Source organism: Meleagris gallopavo, chromosome 6 (genome assembly GCF_000146605.3).
Source record: "Meleagris gallopavo isolate NT-WF06-2002-E0010 breed Aviagen turkey brand Nicholas breeding stock chromosome 6, Turkey_5.1, whole genome shotgun sequence".
NCBI lineage: Eukaryota > Metazoa > Chordata > Aves > Galliformes > Phasianidae > Meleagris > Meleagris gallopavo.
In genome coordinates this window covers 2,767,581-2,784,103 of record NC_015016.2, presented here as the reverse complement: position 1 = coordinate 2,784,103, position 16,523 = coordinate 2,767,581, and the positions used below count along the sequence as shown (strand labels likewise).

At 41.1% G+C, this 16,523-nt stretch overlaps 2 protein-coding genes across 5 annotated transcripts in view; one reads left to right on the top strand and one right to left on the bottom strand.

The window, feature by feature from the left end:
- Nucleotides 1-7,811, top strand: part of ALS2CL (ALS2 C-terminal like) — a 36,318-nt gene extending 28,507 nt beyond the window's left edge. For all 4 annotated transcript variants that reach the window (XM_010712287.3, XM_031553828.1, XM_010712286.3 and 1 more), the window contains exons 19-26: nt 171-328; nt 1,865-1,933; nt 2,889-3,062; nt 3,430-3,472; nt 3,901-3,962; nt 4,720-4,869; nt 6,124-6,220; nt 6,513-7,811. In XM_010712287.3, coding sequence (XP_010710589.1) covers nt 171-328; nt 1,865-1,933; nt 2,889-3,062; nt 3,430-3,472; nt 3,901-3,962; nt 4,720-4,869; nt 6,124-6,220; nt 6,513-6,584 — 825 coding nt within the window. In that variant the 3' untranslated portion in view covers nt 6,585-7,811. The remainder of the gene's footprint in view (nt 1-170; nt 329-1,864; nt 1,934-2,888; nt 3,063-3,429; nt 3,473-3,900; nt 3,963-4,719; nt 4,870-6,123; nt 6,221-6,512) is intronic.
- Nucleotides 7,812-9,717: 1,906 nt separating this feature from the next.
- On the bottom strand, nt 9,718-16,365 carry JMJD4 (jumonji domain containing 4). Its single transcript, XM_003206885.4, has 6 exons — nt 15,830-16,365; nt 14,485-14,650; nt 13,318-13,443; nt 12,107-12,374; nt 11,269-11,415; nt 9,718-10,262 (listed from the first exon to the last, which is right to left on the bottom strand). Exons 1-6 carry the CDS (start codon nt 16,086-16,088, stop codon nt 9,951-9,953), a joined length of 1,278 nt encoding a protein of 425 aa, XP_003206933.1. The 5' UTR covers nt 16,089-16,365; the 3' UTR covers nt 9,718-9,950.
- Nucleotides 16,366-16,523: the final 158 nt, after the last annotated feature.

Genomic DNA, 16,523 nt, shown 5'->3' with positions numbered 1-16,523 from the left:
TTTATTTCTGATAATGGAAGGAGAGTGGGCTTTTAGCAGTTAAAATAGACCAAAATTATAATCTGTCTTTCCAGGCTTGTTCTCCTTTGCTGACAAAGAAAAGCTGGGTTGCTTTTCAGTATTTCTCCTCTACTGGTGGCTTGTAAAACTTAATTTTTCTCTATCATCAGGCATTGAAATCTTCTCTACATCCACTGGGAAAGCTGCTGAAGGCCTTGACAATAGCTTTTCAGGCAACTTACTCTGGGATTGGGGCCAACAGACACTTGCTGACTATGGCACAAGAGGAAGTCAAGTACTATGCAAAGAAAATATGGGAGTTTTACCAGTAAGTGGTCTGAGACATTTTCAGGGGGTGTATGAAGTACGTCATAGGGATAATTCCTTTATGTCAGGATGGTTTTATTTCACATCACGTTTTTTGGGAGACTTGCTTCAAAACAGTATTGGATAAAGAGATCCTTGCATCAACTAAGCTCTTATGGGCCTTGGAAGTGTATTACATCCATTGCTCAGAACACAAACCCAAGGGATATGGCTTTAATGTGACTAAATATCACTGAGATATGGCTGCTTAATGAGCACTTATATTATAATTATTTAGATAAGCACAAATATGAACAAGATAAGTAACAAGGGTAGCAAAGTGTATAGAAGCATGCAAGCAGTGATACTCTATATTTGAGTGAAAAATGATTTCAGCTTTACACACCTCAACTCAACAGGAGTTAAGAACATGCAATGTAAGCATGTCACTGAGGTTTGGCTGGTGTGGGTATTAACTCCAAATGGAGGTTGTTCAGTCATGTGCTTGTGCCCATGGGTATATAAGGACAGGATCAAAGGTATGACTGGGGCTGTTTTGCTGCTTGAATATTTTTTTAGCTCTGCTTCTAACTACACTTAGATAAGATATTGCATTAAAAAAATGGATAAAAGTTCTTTTCTTATCAGTGTAGCCTTGAGTACTTGAAGGCTGCCAGCAAGAGTTACTTATCCTAGGGCAGTCTGATGGGAACTAGTCAGATTTGACTCAGTTCATCTGCTATATGTCAGTGCTGTGAAATGGAGTAGTAGAGGGAAACTGCATTTGTGAACAGTACAGCAGGGCTGATGACCTTAGCAGTGGTTGATGTGAATCTCCACGAGTTTCTGAGCTCAATGCATACCTTGGAAAGCTTCATTCACAACTCAAGACATTTCAGGTGTAGTATGGGAGAGAGAACCAGCTTGCTCTGCTGTGCATCTGGCTAAGGTTTCTGCAGTGATGCATCTGTGCCAAAACCAGGCAATATCTCCCCAGTCCTTTTTTATTAGGTAGTTTTGGCTTTGAAGTATTACGATAAGCCCAAACTACTTTTTCAGAGTAGAATATGATTATACTCTAATGTTCATAGATGGATTAGAGAACTTTATCATGTGACTGATCACAAAACCTCGTTCTCTTAATTGGGAATACAAACAGATGGTTCTCAATGAAGATTATTTAGGATTTCTGGAGTGATTGTCCTAGTCTTCACAGAATCACAGAATCACCAAGGTTGGAAAAGACCTTCAAGATCATCCAATCCAACCATCCACCTATCACCAATAGTACTCACTAACCCATGTCCCTCAACACAAAATCCAAACGTTCCTTGAACAGAAGTTATATTTTAAAGCACTTGTTCATTTCTGGCAACTTCTGCTGGTGATGGAGAATGCTTTTGAATTGTGATACTTAGTCTGCTAATAGAGAATGGCTCCCAGAAATCATTCTGTAAAGCTCTATTAAACAGAGGTTCCAATGTAGAAGAAAACAGAGTGACTACAGGCACAAACTACGTCTTCAGACAAATATAACTTTGTTCTGCTTACGTTATAGGGGTTTGCTCCATCTGGCTCTGGAACAGAAAGGTCAACTGCCTGTGAAATGTGTGGATGGAGAAGTAAGGTATGTGTCACCATGGATTGTTTAACCTTAGGCTGCTTGAACCTATGAGGTATCTTCTAAAATACAGTAAGTGCTAATATGATTGCATCTGTGCATTTGACTCAGGTCTACTTCTCACACTTTTTTCTATGTGCTCAGAGCTTTCAGTGATTTGCAGGAGAGCAACTTATCCTAATTGTGTTCTGTAGAATCACAGAATGGCCAGGGCTGGAAGGGACCTCAAGGATCATGAAGCTCCAACCCCCCTGCCACATGCAGGGCCACCAACCTCCATGTTTAATACTAGACCAGGCTGCCCAGGGCCCCATCCAATCTGGCTTTAACACCTCCAGGGATGGGGCATCCACAACCTCTCTGGGCAGCTGTTCCGGCACCTCACCACTCTCTCTGTAAAGAACTTCCCCGACATCCAAAATTTCTCCTGACATCCAAAGAAGAATAAAGGTGTGGGGATTTGGAGGTGTATGGAACACAGCTTTGCAAGATAACTTACATCAGATGGGGAAAAAGTCAGGTTTGGAAATTACATGGTGCAGGAAATGTGGCAGAAAAGGCAGAAGACACAACATTCTTGGAATAGGAAGCTAGGAGTAATGTGGGAGGCACTGAAGTGTTGGGTTTTTGGGGGTGGGTAGAGGTGTGTGTGTGTGTGTGTGTGTGTGTGTGTATTTTGTAACTATCCAAACTTAGTCTGGATTTCTTTTCACTGTAATCTGCAGACATCCCTGTGTGGGATGGGTGAATTCAAAGGGTTGATGGAATGGTAAGCAGCTGGAAAAAGGCTTTATCTATGAAACTTATTCTTTCTTCCTTAAGAAATAACAAGTGCTCTTTGTGGATTTTGCAGTCTTAGGAGTTGTTTCGTATGTTGGCTCCTGTGTAGCTGCAAAGCTTTTAGTCATATCAAGATTATAGACTTCACTATAGGACTCATCTTTTCTTTTCTCTGCTGTAGCGACCAGAAAGCATACAGTGTGGTCCTTCCATTGATCTTGCCCTGCTTCTACCCTGAGCTTTTCATGCTCTACATGCTCTATCATGAAAGGGAAGATGACCTCTACTGTCAAGGGATTGTGGACCTAAGTCTATTTCCTGACATCAAGCTGCTAGAGTTTCTGGATGTACAGAAGTAAGTGACTTTTTTTTACTTCAGGATGCATCCTACAGATATCAGCTGTAAAGCTAACAGCCAGGGTAAGCTCTGATGGCACTAAAGGAACGAATGTATAGAGTGTTAGTTTCTTGATCCATTGTTAGCTTTGGCACTGAAGTCTTTCCTAGGTTTCCATCTGTAAGTAAAATCAACCCTCCGTTCAGGTCAATGAGTCTGAGATATTATTTTTTTCTGTAGCCATCTGGTTGAGAATAGAGAACTCAACATACTGCATCTGTAAGGCTTTCAATGGGGAGATATTAACAATGAAGACTGACTGAGAATGGAGTTGAGACATAGGCATCTTCCTTCTAAACCTTTTATTTCTGTAATCTTATTTCAGACACCTTTGGCCTCTTAAAGACCTCACCTTGACAACCAACCAGGTAAGAAGTAGCCCTAAAAGCAAAATTCAGCATGTTAGGGAGATGATGTGGAGCTACGTGTTGGTGGCAGCCAATGATGGAGCTTCACTTAAGTAAGCACAAAGGCCCTGTCCTGCACTCAGAAATCATAACAAGCTGATGTGTGATGATTTAGTTATGATTAACAACTACTGCAAATCAATAGTCCTGGGTGGGAATATGCATTCTGCATAGGATTGCTTTGTAGCGTTCTGCTCAGTGGCTTTTTCAAACACATCTGAGTTGGAACACACTTAAATGTCTACAGTTCCAATTCTCAGCAGTGACACTGTATAAAACAGCTTTATTTTGCCCTCTTTGGGCACTAAATATGTCCAGCACTGAGGAGGCATGGAGTGGCTTCTGTAGAGATGCTCTGACAGAGGCACAACTCTTTGTCTCTTTTGCAGAGGCGGTCCCTGATCAAAGACAAGTGTTTCCTATCTGCCACAGAGTGTTTGCAGAAGTTGATGTAAGTCACTAACTTCTCACTCTCTTTCTTTCTTCCATAGAAATTTTCCAGGTCATGATAGAACCTCTTGCTCTGGGCACATGGATGGTGCTATGTGAGGGATATCTTGCCAGTATGGTGTTCCAAGATGTTATAGTTAGAAAAGCAGAGATTGATTTAAGGAGCTCTGCTTGATTTAGTGGCTTGAGGGCCAGTGTAGGGAATAGTGCTGCAGCAACACATAGGAATGAAGATAAAATGGTTCTGGAAAGTGTGGAGAGTGACATCAGATGGAAAGTCTCATGTCCTTGTGTATTCTAGCTGTGGTAGAGCCTGGCCATGAAAGCCATGATGACTTGGCTTTCCCTGGGAAAAGCAGCAAGGTCAGCATATACCTTTCAGGATGATGTGGGCAACCTTATAAATGTGTTACCTGTATAATTCCCTTGCAAGAGCAGTTTTCTTGATAGACCTGCCCAAAGAGATTCAGTCCACACCCTAAAGTTTTACTTGAGTGACTCCTCAGGTAAAATGAAAGGTGGCATTAGGGTGCTCATGACTTGGGAAGACTCGAGGTCCACCTGGACCCTGTTGATGCCTCCTGGTATCACCTTGCCTATTTCTTTTCTTGGTGCAGCCATTTGAGATGTTGCATTCTTTGTTGCAGTGTGAAGGACTGCTTGGTGTCTTTTTTTTTTTTATGTTGTTAAGTGCTACTGCTTTATCTCTTGACCTGTGTATGAAAACATCTCTGACACAGCTGTTTTTGCACTGATAGCACCACAGTGGATCCCCGGGAAAAGCTGCTGATCCTCCAGAAGACATATGAGGAGATAGAGAGCACTGTGTCCCGAGTGGTTGAGAAAGACTACAAGCTCCCTATGGATGACCTCTTGCCCCTACTGATGTATGTTGTATCACGAGCTAAGTAAGTGGTGCTTTTCACTTCTCAGTCCCATGGCTGTGTATTAACTCAATCCAAGAAAGGGCTTCTCTACATCCAAGCAAAATAACATTAATGAAAAACTGGGGGTTGTCTTTTAATGTGCATTCTGCTGAGATGCATTTGGGTTCTTTTGTCCTACAGTCTGACGGCTGTGGTCTAGTAGTGTGTTGGTCATGATATAAGATGGTTAGGGATTTCCTGGGTGTCCATATCTTATCCAAGAGAATGGTTCAGGGCTGTCATAAGAAATGCAGTCTTGACTGGCATCCAAGGTTATTATACAAAAAATAGGAGTATGAAGTCTTTGAAGGCCAACTGTTGAGGCCGTCACAGGAATTATCTGCACACTGGGTTGAGAGAGAGATGTGAGGGAAGAACAGATCTTCAGAAGGAGAAAGTCTGATCACCTCCATTGCAGTGCAAATGTGCAAGAAATGTGCTCTGCTTACCTTGCTGCCCTTCCTGCAGATGTTAGTCCTATTAATTTCTTTTTCAAGGGGTTTGAAAGAGCTGTAGAAAAGCTGATGGGTTAGCTGGTGTTATATTTTGAGGGTGAACAGATAAGGTTTTACTACTCCCTGTCCTCATAAACCAATGAGAAATATTTTCACTTTTCTGTTCTCAGTGTGGCACTGTGGTTCAGTTTGGAGACTAGGAAGGTTTTGAATACTGACCATCTAGTAATTAGGTTTTTCTCATGTAGGAATGACTGTAAATATAACATTTCTGCCAAAGAGGCTGCGTCTGTGCTGCTTTTACTGGAACAGCAGGAACCTGCTTACATCCAGTAGAATGAAACTGCACTTTTTTTATTCTGGCAAGTCTGAGTCCAAGCCCTTGACTGACTTGGATGTTCTTGTTGTCCAAAAAAAGGGTGAAATGTTTAAACTTGGAGCTGAATCTTGAAACCCAGAAGCTTTTTTTCTCTCTTGCTACAGTTCCATAGGATGATCCAGGTTTGTATGCTAGGCAGCTTTCTTGATTGTAGATGACGGAGGAGAGTAAGAGACTGAGTGCACAAAATGGAGGACTTGACATTTTTCTAATGACTGGGCATCTTTGCTTAGATCCTGTTATGCCAGGATATTTCAGGGACTTAGCTTTTGGAAGATCAAGGTGCTGCACAGGGAATGAGCAATGGACTTCCAGATCTGTCTCTCCCTCTCCATAATCAGATTTCAGACACTTCTGGTGCCCAGAGATTTGCTCTAGTTGTGGTGTTTCTTTTCTTTTCAGAATACAGCACCTGGGAGCTGAAATCCATCTGATCAGAGACTTGATGGACCCCACCAATCAAGGAGGATTGTACGACTTTCTATTAACAGCATTGGAGGTAAGAAAATGAGTTTTAACAGCAATAGTTACAAGTTGCTATAGGAAGCCCTTCTTGAATAGTAGAAACGCTGATGCTCTCTACTCTCATTTTAGAGGGCTGCTTAAATGCCTAGCATAGGTTATTTTTCCTTCTAGTCAAGAGAGTACTTTTATCATTAATTTATAATATGCAGACTTAATCTTTTATCTTGCCTTGGGGGGCACTGTAGCTTCACTCTGTGCAAGAGACAAAAACTTGGCTCCAGAGCTCCAAAACTTTTCTTTAATGGGTTGCTCTCTTCCTTGCCCAGTCATGCTATGAACACATACAGAAGATGAGACTCCACCAAAGAGAGAACTGCCATATGGTTCACACCTCCTGAGCCCCAGAACCAGCAGGGATGCTCCTCCCTGCCACGTTTTGACCAAACACTGTTGGATGAAGAAGCAATCAAATCACTGCTGCTCCAGCTGCCTTTAAAAAAGAAAGGACGGTTATTTTTCAGATGAGGGGTTCTTGCTAGGTTTTCTATTAGACTGTGTACAATTATCAAGCACAGACATGCAAGTGCTGTGAGCTGAAAGCCTTCTATGCAACCTCAGCTTGTGTTGGAAAGTGGAGGAGGTTTCTTTTGCCCTTGTTGATTTCACTTTCCTGAAAACAGCAATACACCTCTTTCCCTTGAAATTCCTTTTAGCTGTTTTCTCAGTTGCTGTGCTTGTTTTGTACTGGTAAACAGACATAAAAGGAGATCATTTGACCACTTTCTACTAAATAAAGCCTGCATAGTCATCGTTATGAGACTCCTGGATGGTAGAAATGTGGGATGGATAAGAGAGACTACCTATCTCTGTACTCCTAAACAATGTGTTCCTGGAGTGAAGTGGCTCTTTTTGCATCCCTAAGAGGAAGATCTTTCCTCTTCTTCCCTTTGCCAAATTCTGTACCTCTCCATTGCACCATAATGCTGCTACTGACTAACTTCTCTGTTTGAAGATAATCCTAAATGTAAATTTATACTTTGCAGACTCTTATTAAATCTCAGGGATATCACACTTGCACCTTGAAAATGCTGGTGCTGCTTTCTAATTCTGCAGGGGCTTGTGTGTGCCTAAGAGGTAAGAGATCTCAAATATCGGTGAGAGAACACACAAAAACATTTGGCCTCCTGCACTGACAGAGCTGCAAAAGCATTGGTTTTCCTAGATGCACAGCTTTGTGCTGACAGAACAGCCACTGACACCATTGGGGCACAATCAGATTAGAATGGGGCTAGTTTTTATTCTGCCTTTAAAAAAGGTAAAGGGATTTCTGATATGCTGTTACTCTCAGATGAAAGTACTAATGTGTGAATTGTATGTTAGAGCTAAAGCTCTTTTGAACTAGATTTTAACGTGCTTTTTTTACCATTTGACTTTTAAATTGTCCAGGTCTGTGACTTCAGGAAAACAAATCAAAACTCTACAGACTGTTTATTCCTGTTTGTCATAAGTATTATGCTTTAATAAATAGTACACTGGTTACAACAGTTAATATATTGGTGTAAGAGTATCATAATGTATGTTTTACAGTAACTGTATTTAAATAAAACTGTTTCATTTTTGAGAGATTCCAGGCTTGCATACTTCTTATTTCAGCCTCATTGCTGTCTTCAGATTCTTATGAGAATGTCCTTTATTTACTTCTTTAACTTTAGGAGATCTATGGCTCTCTTACTGCCTTCATTACTCATAGGGATGGAAGAATTTGAACTGCAAATTAGTAAGAGAGACTGAACCAACAAACCCTTGTGCACCTTTTCCCTGCAGAATCAGTATGGAGAACGTAGCTTAAACTTTAGGCTAATTGGCTACAATTAAACTCTTTTTCCTCACTGTCTCACACTGAGCTCGCTAAGCCTTAGCAGGCATTAGAAAGGAGAGCTGTCACCACGTCTTCAGGTCTCAAGATGCTATGGTGCAGAGACAGTGCAAGGGAAAAGAAAGGGAGAGTGAGTGGCAGTGACTCACCTTCCTTTATTTGAACACCTCTTAGCTACCCTATCATGTTGTCCTAGCTTCTGATACGTTGAGATGGTTTCAGTGTAAAAGCTTGACTTGCATTGACACAAAGTGAAAAGTAACTTTCAGCTAAACAAAACCTTTATAAAGTTGCAGTGAATTTAAAGTGGTTGGTGCCAGTACCAGTTACACAGCATGCAGTGAGACTGGGGAACACGAGACCAAAACCATGCTTTCCTACCAGTACACTGATCATCAGCTTTAAAATACTGCTTCTTATCTTTGAGATCTCATTCTTATATGGAGGAGAAGCTCCAGCTCCCTGTCTTTGAGAATGTAAACACACAGAAGTGACAGCTGTGAACTTTTTCATTTCAGTTGCCTAAAACTGGCTATTTCTCAGTCCAAATAAACACTGTGCCAGAAGGCTGAATCACAGACATGTAGTCACAACTGTATTAAAACAAAGTCTTTTTTCTCTATACTGCATTTTTCCATGCTTTGGATATTGATTTTATTTTCAAGTACCATTTCCTACTCAAAATGCTGAACAACTTCTTACTACAAAATAGGACATGCAAAATGCATGCATGTACAAACTCCACAGGATTATCTAGAAAATAAGGAGATTTTTCAGCCTATTGAAGACTCCTACTAAATTTATTTGTTGCTCTTACAACCAACTCTCTTTAAAAATTCAGGAAGTTCTTGATCAATAATTCAAGTGAGCCCTAAAGGAGCAACGAAAGGTAACAGTATGCAGCCATTTGTGCTTCTAGGCTTTCTTGCCAACCAGTAAAAGCAAGAGGAATACTTCACTAGAAATGCTCTTTAGCGCAAGGGTAGCATTCAGGTAGCAAATTGTGCTCTGTAACCATGCAGTAGTGTTATTTGTTGTTAAAAGCATGGCTTTTTAAAGAGATAGTACAAGGCTACTTGCTAGCTTCCCTGATTCATCAAGTCTCTCTGCTTGATAAAAATATTGTGCCTTGAAATAGTGTGTAGAAATGAGGGAGTACATTCAAGCCTCTTTCAAGCTTGTGTGGTTCACATTGTTAAATTATTAATGTTAAAGTTGCCAGCAGGACTTCATCTTCCTTGTATGTTAAATTTAGTCCTGCAGGCCCTGGAGCAATGTGAAAGCCAAGCATACCTGAGACTTTTAGCTTTAGAGATACCACTGTGTAAGAAACCAGTGGTCAGCTTTTCCATATCCAAGCTACAGTTGAGTTGAGACAGCCTAGGCTTCAGGGGAAGCAATAAAACATCTAAGCTACACCTGCAAACAGGACAGGTCTTAAAGTGATTTAGCTGTGATCTGCAGTAATGCAGCTGGAGCCTGCAGAGCAGGCTAGCTATCTGCATACAGTGCTTTGAGCAGAAGCAGTATGCTGCAGACCACTGCAATCCCAGTGTTTAGCTCTGCCAGCTGTAAGCTCATTCCACAGAGAATATCCGTTCCTCTTTCCCTGAATTCATACTCATCAGCAGGTCTTCATTTATCAGACTACAATGTTTTTTTTTTCCCCCCCGTTACCTAAGAGTTTTTTTTCCTAATTATTCCAGATATTCAAATGCTATAAATTTAAAAACTATTCAGTCATCTTAGGAATATACTCTCTCCCCACTCTATAGGAAGGCTCTTTGTACTTGAATTGCAACAGCTATTAAAACAGGAAGGAGTCATTCTTCTACAAACACCCAATTTACAAAAGGTTCATTTCACAAATAAGAGAATAGGTAGGAAGTTAGAGGAGTGCTGTGTCTATTGCTGCTTTCAAGTGGTGGAGCAATGCCTCTGGAGGTGGAGAAAGTGATGTCAGGTCTAGTTGCTTGAAATCTTCATTAGCACTCAAAGATGTTAACACCTTCACAGTCCTCTTTAAATCAAACACTGCATGAAGCATACCCAAGGTGGAAATGGCAGCTTTTGGAGTGTTCTTCGCTGAAGCTTCATCATCGAGGCCATTTTCCAAGATAGAAATCCTGTTCTCTGCAATAACTTTGAGGAAATTGTAGAATTCCTTGTAGTCTATACCAGTGCAAGACTTCATGATCAACTAGGGGGGGAAAAAAAAAAAAACAAAAAAACAGTACTGTAATGGAACCAGCTTTTTCCACGCACAGTAAGAATTACAGGGATTGATTTTAATCAAGCTACTAACTACTAATTACAAGTAACCATGTTTAATAGGAACTGTTGCAGTTCCTTGATGGCACTCAAATTCCTTACCTGACTTGAAACTTCACTAGACCCCAAGACAACACACTGTTTCTATGAGCTACTAAATGGCTGTGTTTCTACAAACTATTTTTGGAAGGTATCAATCTAGCAGCAGTAACAGCCTCTAGAAATAAACTTTATATCTGTTTCACACTTAAGAAGTTGGGAACATACCAGACATGACACTGCTCATTAATTATGCTTCCTGAAAGCATCATTTTTGGAGACACAGAAGCTGGCTGACACTTTCACCTTAATTTTTCTGGTTTTGGATTTGCCGCTCCATCGTGAATGATATTGAAACCAGTTCTCCTGTGTGAGAGTCTCCTACTTTCTGTTCTTTAAATGGAGACGCACCTATATTTTTAAAAGGGGACAGTAACTACTACACTGATTGATCACATCAATGCTAACCTTGACAGGTTAACCTTGCCAGGCTGACTGTGGTTCTGGGCAGCCTGGTCTGCTGGTTGGTGATCCTGCACATATTAGGGGGGTTGAAACTAAACGATCATTATGGTCCTTTCCAACCCAGGCCATTCTATGATTCTATAATAGTTGAAGAAGAGCTGCTGAAGCATTAGTTTTCAGACAACATCCTAATGTCCTTGACATAACAAATATGCACTGACATAAGCCTTTCCCTATCATACTGAAGTAAGACTTTGTTTCCCAAGAAGTGAAGTTATCACCAGTTCCTGTTTGCTTAGGAATCATATCCTCATTCCAGGTGTGAGGTTAAAGATTGTGTGTCTCAGAGCTCTAATAAGGTGTCACAATGTACCCCTAAAATACCTGACCATCTAATGAAGAGTCAGGCAGTCAGCAATATATCGTTATACCTGACATTGTAGGTGCCAGTCATCCATAGGGTCCTTCCATTCATTGATTTCTCTCTGGACAGCTGCTAATTCATCCTGCAGGAAGCACCACATTATAGCTACGTTGCAGCCATTCACCCAGTTGTGGTTAATAGAAATGGTATCCTCCTGTGGGAACAGTTTAAAGAATTATTAATCTCTACATAGAGAAAATGTGAGAGAACAGCTGTAACATCACTGCTGCAAAACATAAAATCATGTCCCTCAACAAGGGAAAGGTTTCTTTGGCACCAATACCACCACTGTGCTGAAAGGCTGTTGCTTTCAAGTGTCCCTGAAAAAAAACTGTTTCAATCTTTGAATTGGAAAATGTCTCTAGCTCTTCTGTCTGAGCAAGCCTTTCATAGAGGCAAAGATGTAGGGGTTGGTGGTGTGGGGGAGGTAGGGAACAAGGTTGTTATTTTCGGTTTATAATCATGAAGACAAATGTGTTAGTATTTTCCAACAGTCATCTGCAGTTTACAATTAGAAACCAAGATTTATATTAATAGTATCCTATTTCTCAATGACTAATAGCACCTAATAGGAAGTGCATAAGAAAACAGAGTGCAGACAGCATCTTCCATTTCTATACTTCCCTATTTTCCAGCAGTCAATGACAGAGATTCTGAGTTCAAGGCTGCTATTAGCCATTATCTTGATTAGTCACTGAGAGACTTTTCTTCTATGAATCTCTCCAAAAAATTTTGGTAGCCCAGACTTCTAGCATCCACAAAATGCTGTGATAATTAAAGTTTGTTCTGATTCAAGCCTGATTATTTGTCTGTGTTATGAAAATGCTAGTACTGGTTATTTTTACCAGGTTGTAAACTTGATGATGCCATCCACTGGGGATGAAAACTATCTCCCCTGCTTCCTGCACAATTTCCACAGGGGGTTGGCTTTGGTTGTAGCGAGGGTAAACATTCCTGTCCTGAAGACCAGGTGCAGTCACATCGAAGGGCAAGTTGCCATGACAGTCTTTCAGGTAATCCTCTTGCCCTGGGGGGTAGAGCAGCCATTTCTTTCTCCCACATATATTAGCTGACCAGCTATAGGAACGGAAGACATCAGCATGGAATGGAGTCCTGTGGGACAAATTAGAAGTTTAAGTAAAGACAGTGCCTAAATTCATGTCTGCAAGAACACACAAAAGTCAACCTTTACTGCAGAAAGCTGATCTCAAACTGTCTTCTTTATTTAATCTTAACTGTTTTAAGAGACCACTGTATTGACATAGTACAGTACTGCAGTGTTTTATATCCTCTGTAGTTCTCCATCAGTTAATTTTGAATCTGTCATATAAGTTTTTCCAACAACAGCAGATCCTGTGATGTGAACTGCTGGGAATATTGGAAGTACCACCAAAGCTCAACTTAATCTTTAACCTGCAAAATACCTGACCAACTCATTAGCGTCCCTCCAAGGCTTCTGCTGGCTCTGCAAATCACAAGAGCCTGATGATTCCCCAGGGCTTTTCTCCTCTAGAACATTTCTTAAGGCAACTGATAATTTTACAGATTCTGTGGAAATTGTATTCAGGCTTTCTGCAGTACAAAAAGCACCGGAGCTGACCAAATAAAGACAGATCACATCCAGAAACTAATCATCTGCTTGAGAAACAAGATTGCTGGGTTCAGGTACAGCACTGTGCAGTATGGCTGCATTTTCCTCAAGGGGGAATGGTTTTAAACTGAGACAGGAGATATTTAGGTTAGATATGAAGAGAAAGTTTTTCACACAGAGGGTGGTGAGGCACTGGAACAGGTTGCCCAAGGAGGTTGTGGATGCCCCATCCCTGGAGGCATTCAAGGCCAGGCTGGATGTGGCTCTGGGCAGCCTGGTCTGCTGGTTGGTGACCCTGCACATAGCAGGGGGTTGGAAATGGATGAGCATTGTGGTCCTTTTCAACCCAGTCCATTCTATGATTTTTCTGCAGCAAAATTATATCCTTAAATACAATGTGATAATACTCTGTAATATTAATCTTTAAAAAAAAAAGTAAAGATGACAGAAACCAAGCTGTCTTACCATGAACCTTTAGGTCCCATGTAAACAAATCGGTAATCATCCACAGCTATAGCATCCCAATATTCATTCAGCCAGTCGGATGAGAAATACACAGGAGTTGTATAAACATCTTGCTCTGGGAAAGCTCTTAAAAAGATAACATATTGGACATAGGGCTTAAAGAACTGCAGCACTGTTCTTTCTACCTAAATTGCCAAAATCTAGAAGCAGAGACCTATTAGGTTTCTCACAGGCCATTAATACTTTGTTTCCTTCTCCCTTATTTCATTTACAACTCCAAGCTCCATTTAAAATGTGTAGTTTTCTGCCTCCCAGGAAAGCTGTGAAGGTTAGCTACTTAAGAGAATCCTAATTATGGCATAAACAGACCCTAACAAACACATTCTCTTTAGATGAAATGGCTGCAAGATTGGTTGTCAAACCAGCTGACAGATGGAGGATATGAGAGCTAGGCAGGCTGTAGGATTTTAACAAGTGCCTGGCCTCACAGTACATGCTGCCCTTTTCCCACCAAGGCCACATGTGCAGATTTTCTGAAGCAAGCCACAGCTCTAGAGCCTGTGTTAAGTGAACAGAAAAGGGGAGGTGGACACAATTTCTTCTATTAGAAGTCACAGGACATTCAAAAGTGAAAACGAGAATTGAAAACAAAGAAGTTGGATTAGAAGCAGGACACATTTAAGGAGGAAGTTTTAGGTGAAAAGTTATAAAAGTCCTAGCCAGGCATGGACAATGCAAGCATCTCACAAGCAGCAGGCTGGGGTAAAAGGAAAGCCTGCACAAGCTGAAGAGATTTAATGACTGGGAAGGTTAGCAGAAAAGAAAATGGATACTAAAGGATTATATCCTTCTTTTTAAGAAGTAGTAAACAAAAGAAAAACGTACAGGCACATGGTTCCTGCAGGGCTTACGCTCATTTAAAAGACAAATAGAAAGGCAAGTGCTCAAGAATGTTAGCTTCTCCAGGAAACAGTGATCTCTTTAAGACTCTCACTGTATACAGTACCCGAGAACAGTGCAATACAGGACTGACATTTCAGTGGCCAGGTGCTAACAAACAGCACTGTCAGCATTTGAACACTTGAGCAGTGAAAAGACAAGTGTTAAGGCTCCACAGCAGCTCACTGTTGTGCATGGCATGCAGGGGTTTTCACAGTGCTCTCTTACCTGCTCAGGTGCCAGTCCTTTAGATAAAGGCACCCTCGAGATGAACGGTAGCCATTTTTAATGTACTCTTTCCAGTAACTTATGTACTCCTTGAAGGGGAGCTGCTCTTTTGGATTAGAATTGTACTCCTTGACATCACAGTTGGCCACAGGTACTATAGCCTCTCCTGAAATACAAACTCTTTGAACTCAAGCAGGAACAGAAATACCGATGAACAGAATAACTGATTTGGGACATGGTTTAATGGGCAATACTGGTGGTTGATGAACAGTTTGAATTAGATGATCTTACAGGTCTTTCTTAATGATTTTGTGGTGCTGAGACTGAACTCCTTAAACCTTCTTCACCTCTATGGCCTGGACACTATCATGCTAAGTACAGCCCAAATACATAAAGCAACAATTGCTTGCACTGGAGTCACTCCTGACACCATGACTCTAGGCAAACATGATTCAGATCACAAGACATTTACTGCCTTCATGTAATCTTCAGTTTCTTTTTAATCAACTGCATTATTTAGAATTGATACATGTTAAATATATCAGTAACTTACAGACTAATGACTTGTTCTGAGGTTTTTCACTGTAAATGGATAATGCTTCTTTTGTCTATTCAGTACATGTTGGACTGTTCCTGCAGTTAAGTCAGGTGGGTATACGTATTGGTGTAGTTACTGACAGGGCTATAAGCACCCAGATCAACCTGTATGCATCCTTGTTTATTGCAGGGCAGTTGGACCAGATGGCCCTTAAAGATACCTTCCAACTTAAATGACTCTAGGACTCTATAAATTAATAAAACTTTTTATCTCATTAAGGATGTAAATTCAAGGTTAGAATCTGAGTGAAACAGGAAGTATAGAAATGGGATGCATTAACTTTGAAACAAAGTTCATAGAATCATTTTGTTTTGCCCAGTTGTACAATCAATGAATATACAAATGTTATAACTATGAAATAAACAAGACAGTCTAACTAAGCAAGTTATCATACCAAAAAGAGAATAGATAGAGCGCTTACCCTTATCCTAGACTCACTACAAAACTCCAAAGAAAGGACCTCTTTCTGGCAATCCTTTCCCACTGGTAGTCAGCTCTTAAATGGCTCTAGGAGAGGTGGAGCCAGGCTCTACCCCTTCCAGCAGCACTGGTGAATTGTCTTCACCTGTGCTTCCAGGGCTGACTCATTGCTCGCCTCAGGTGATCAATCAGAGGTTCAGGCCGTGATTCAGCAGTTCCCATGCACCAATGGTTCAATTTTTAAATGAACAAAACAAATTTTGTTTCTATTTACCTTCATTCCATTTACCTTCATTTCAATGAGGTGTTAAAAATGCCATGACTTACCAAACTCCTGCAGCAGATGATCAAAATCAGGTTTCCCACCCCAAGTTACCCAATTCCTCCTGCTGCTCCAGCCATCAGTGAACTTTTCTGAGAAAACACAGGGCTGGTTGGGAATCAAATAATCCCGAAAGAAGTCCGAATAAGTGAATGATTCGATTTTATCAATGAAGTCAACGTGTCCTGTGGAGAACGTGCCCTGAGCCGAACTGCTGTAGTCACGAAAAAAGGCGGTGGAACAGGCAAATGTTGCCCTGTCCATGCAGGCAGGATGGTCCTCCAAGGCAGCTCGGATCAGATGCCAGCATAGAAAAACTTTGCTTTAAAACATGCCTTGATTCTCTCAGCCTATGTCAGGTAATGTGACAATAGAAACGTTCAGAGGCAAAGGAGGAATTTGTGCACTATGCTGGGACAAATAGGTTCCACCATGCTGGAATAAACAGGATCTTCCATGCTTTTTAACTTTTAATGTAACAAAGCCACGTATCACGCTGTGGAGATGCTGCTGTTTCCCTGTCACCTAAAACAGCAGAAATACCGATGTCAGTGGGAAATCTCTTCCTGATGAAGCGCTGGAAACACACACACATATACAGAGGAAATAACTGTGCTGGGGCTGCTTCGTGAGGAGAGGAAACAGCTCTGGGAGCGCTTACCCTCCTCAGAGCTTTCATGGGGGTTGGGGTGTGTGTGT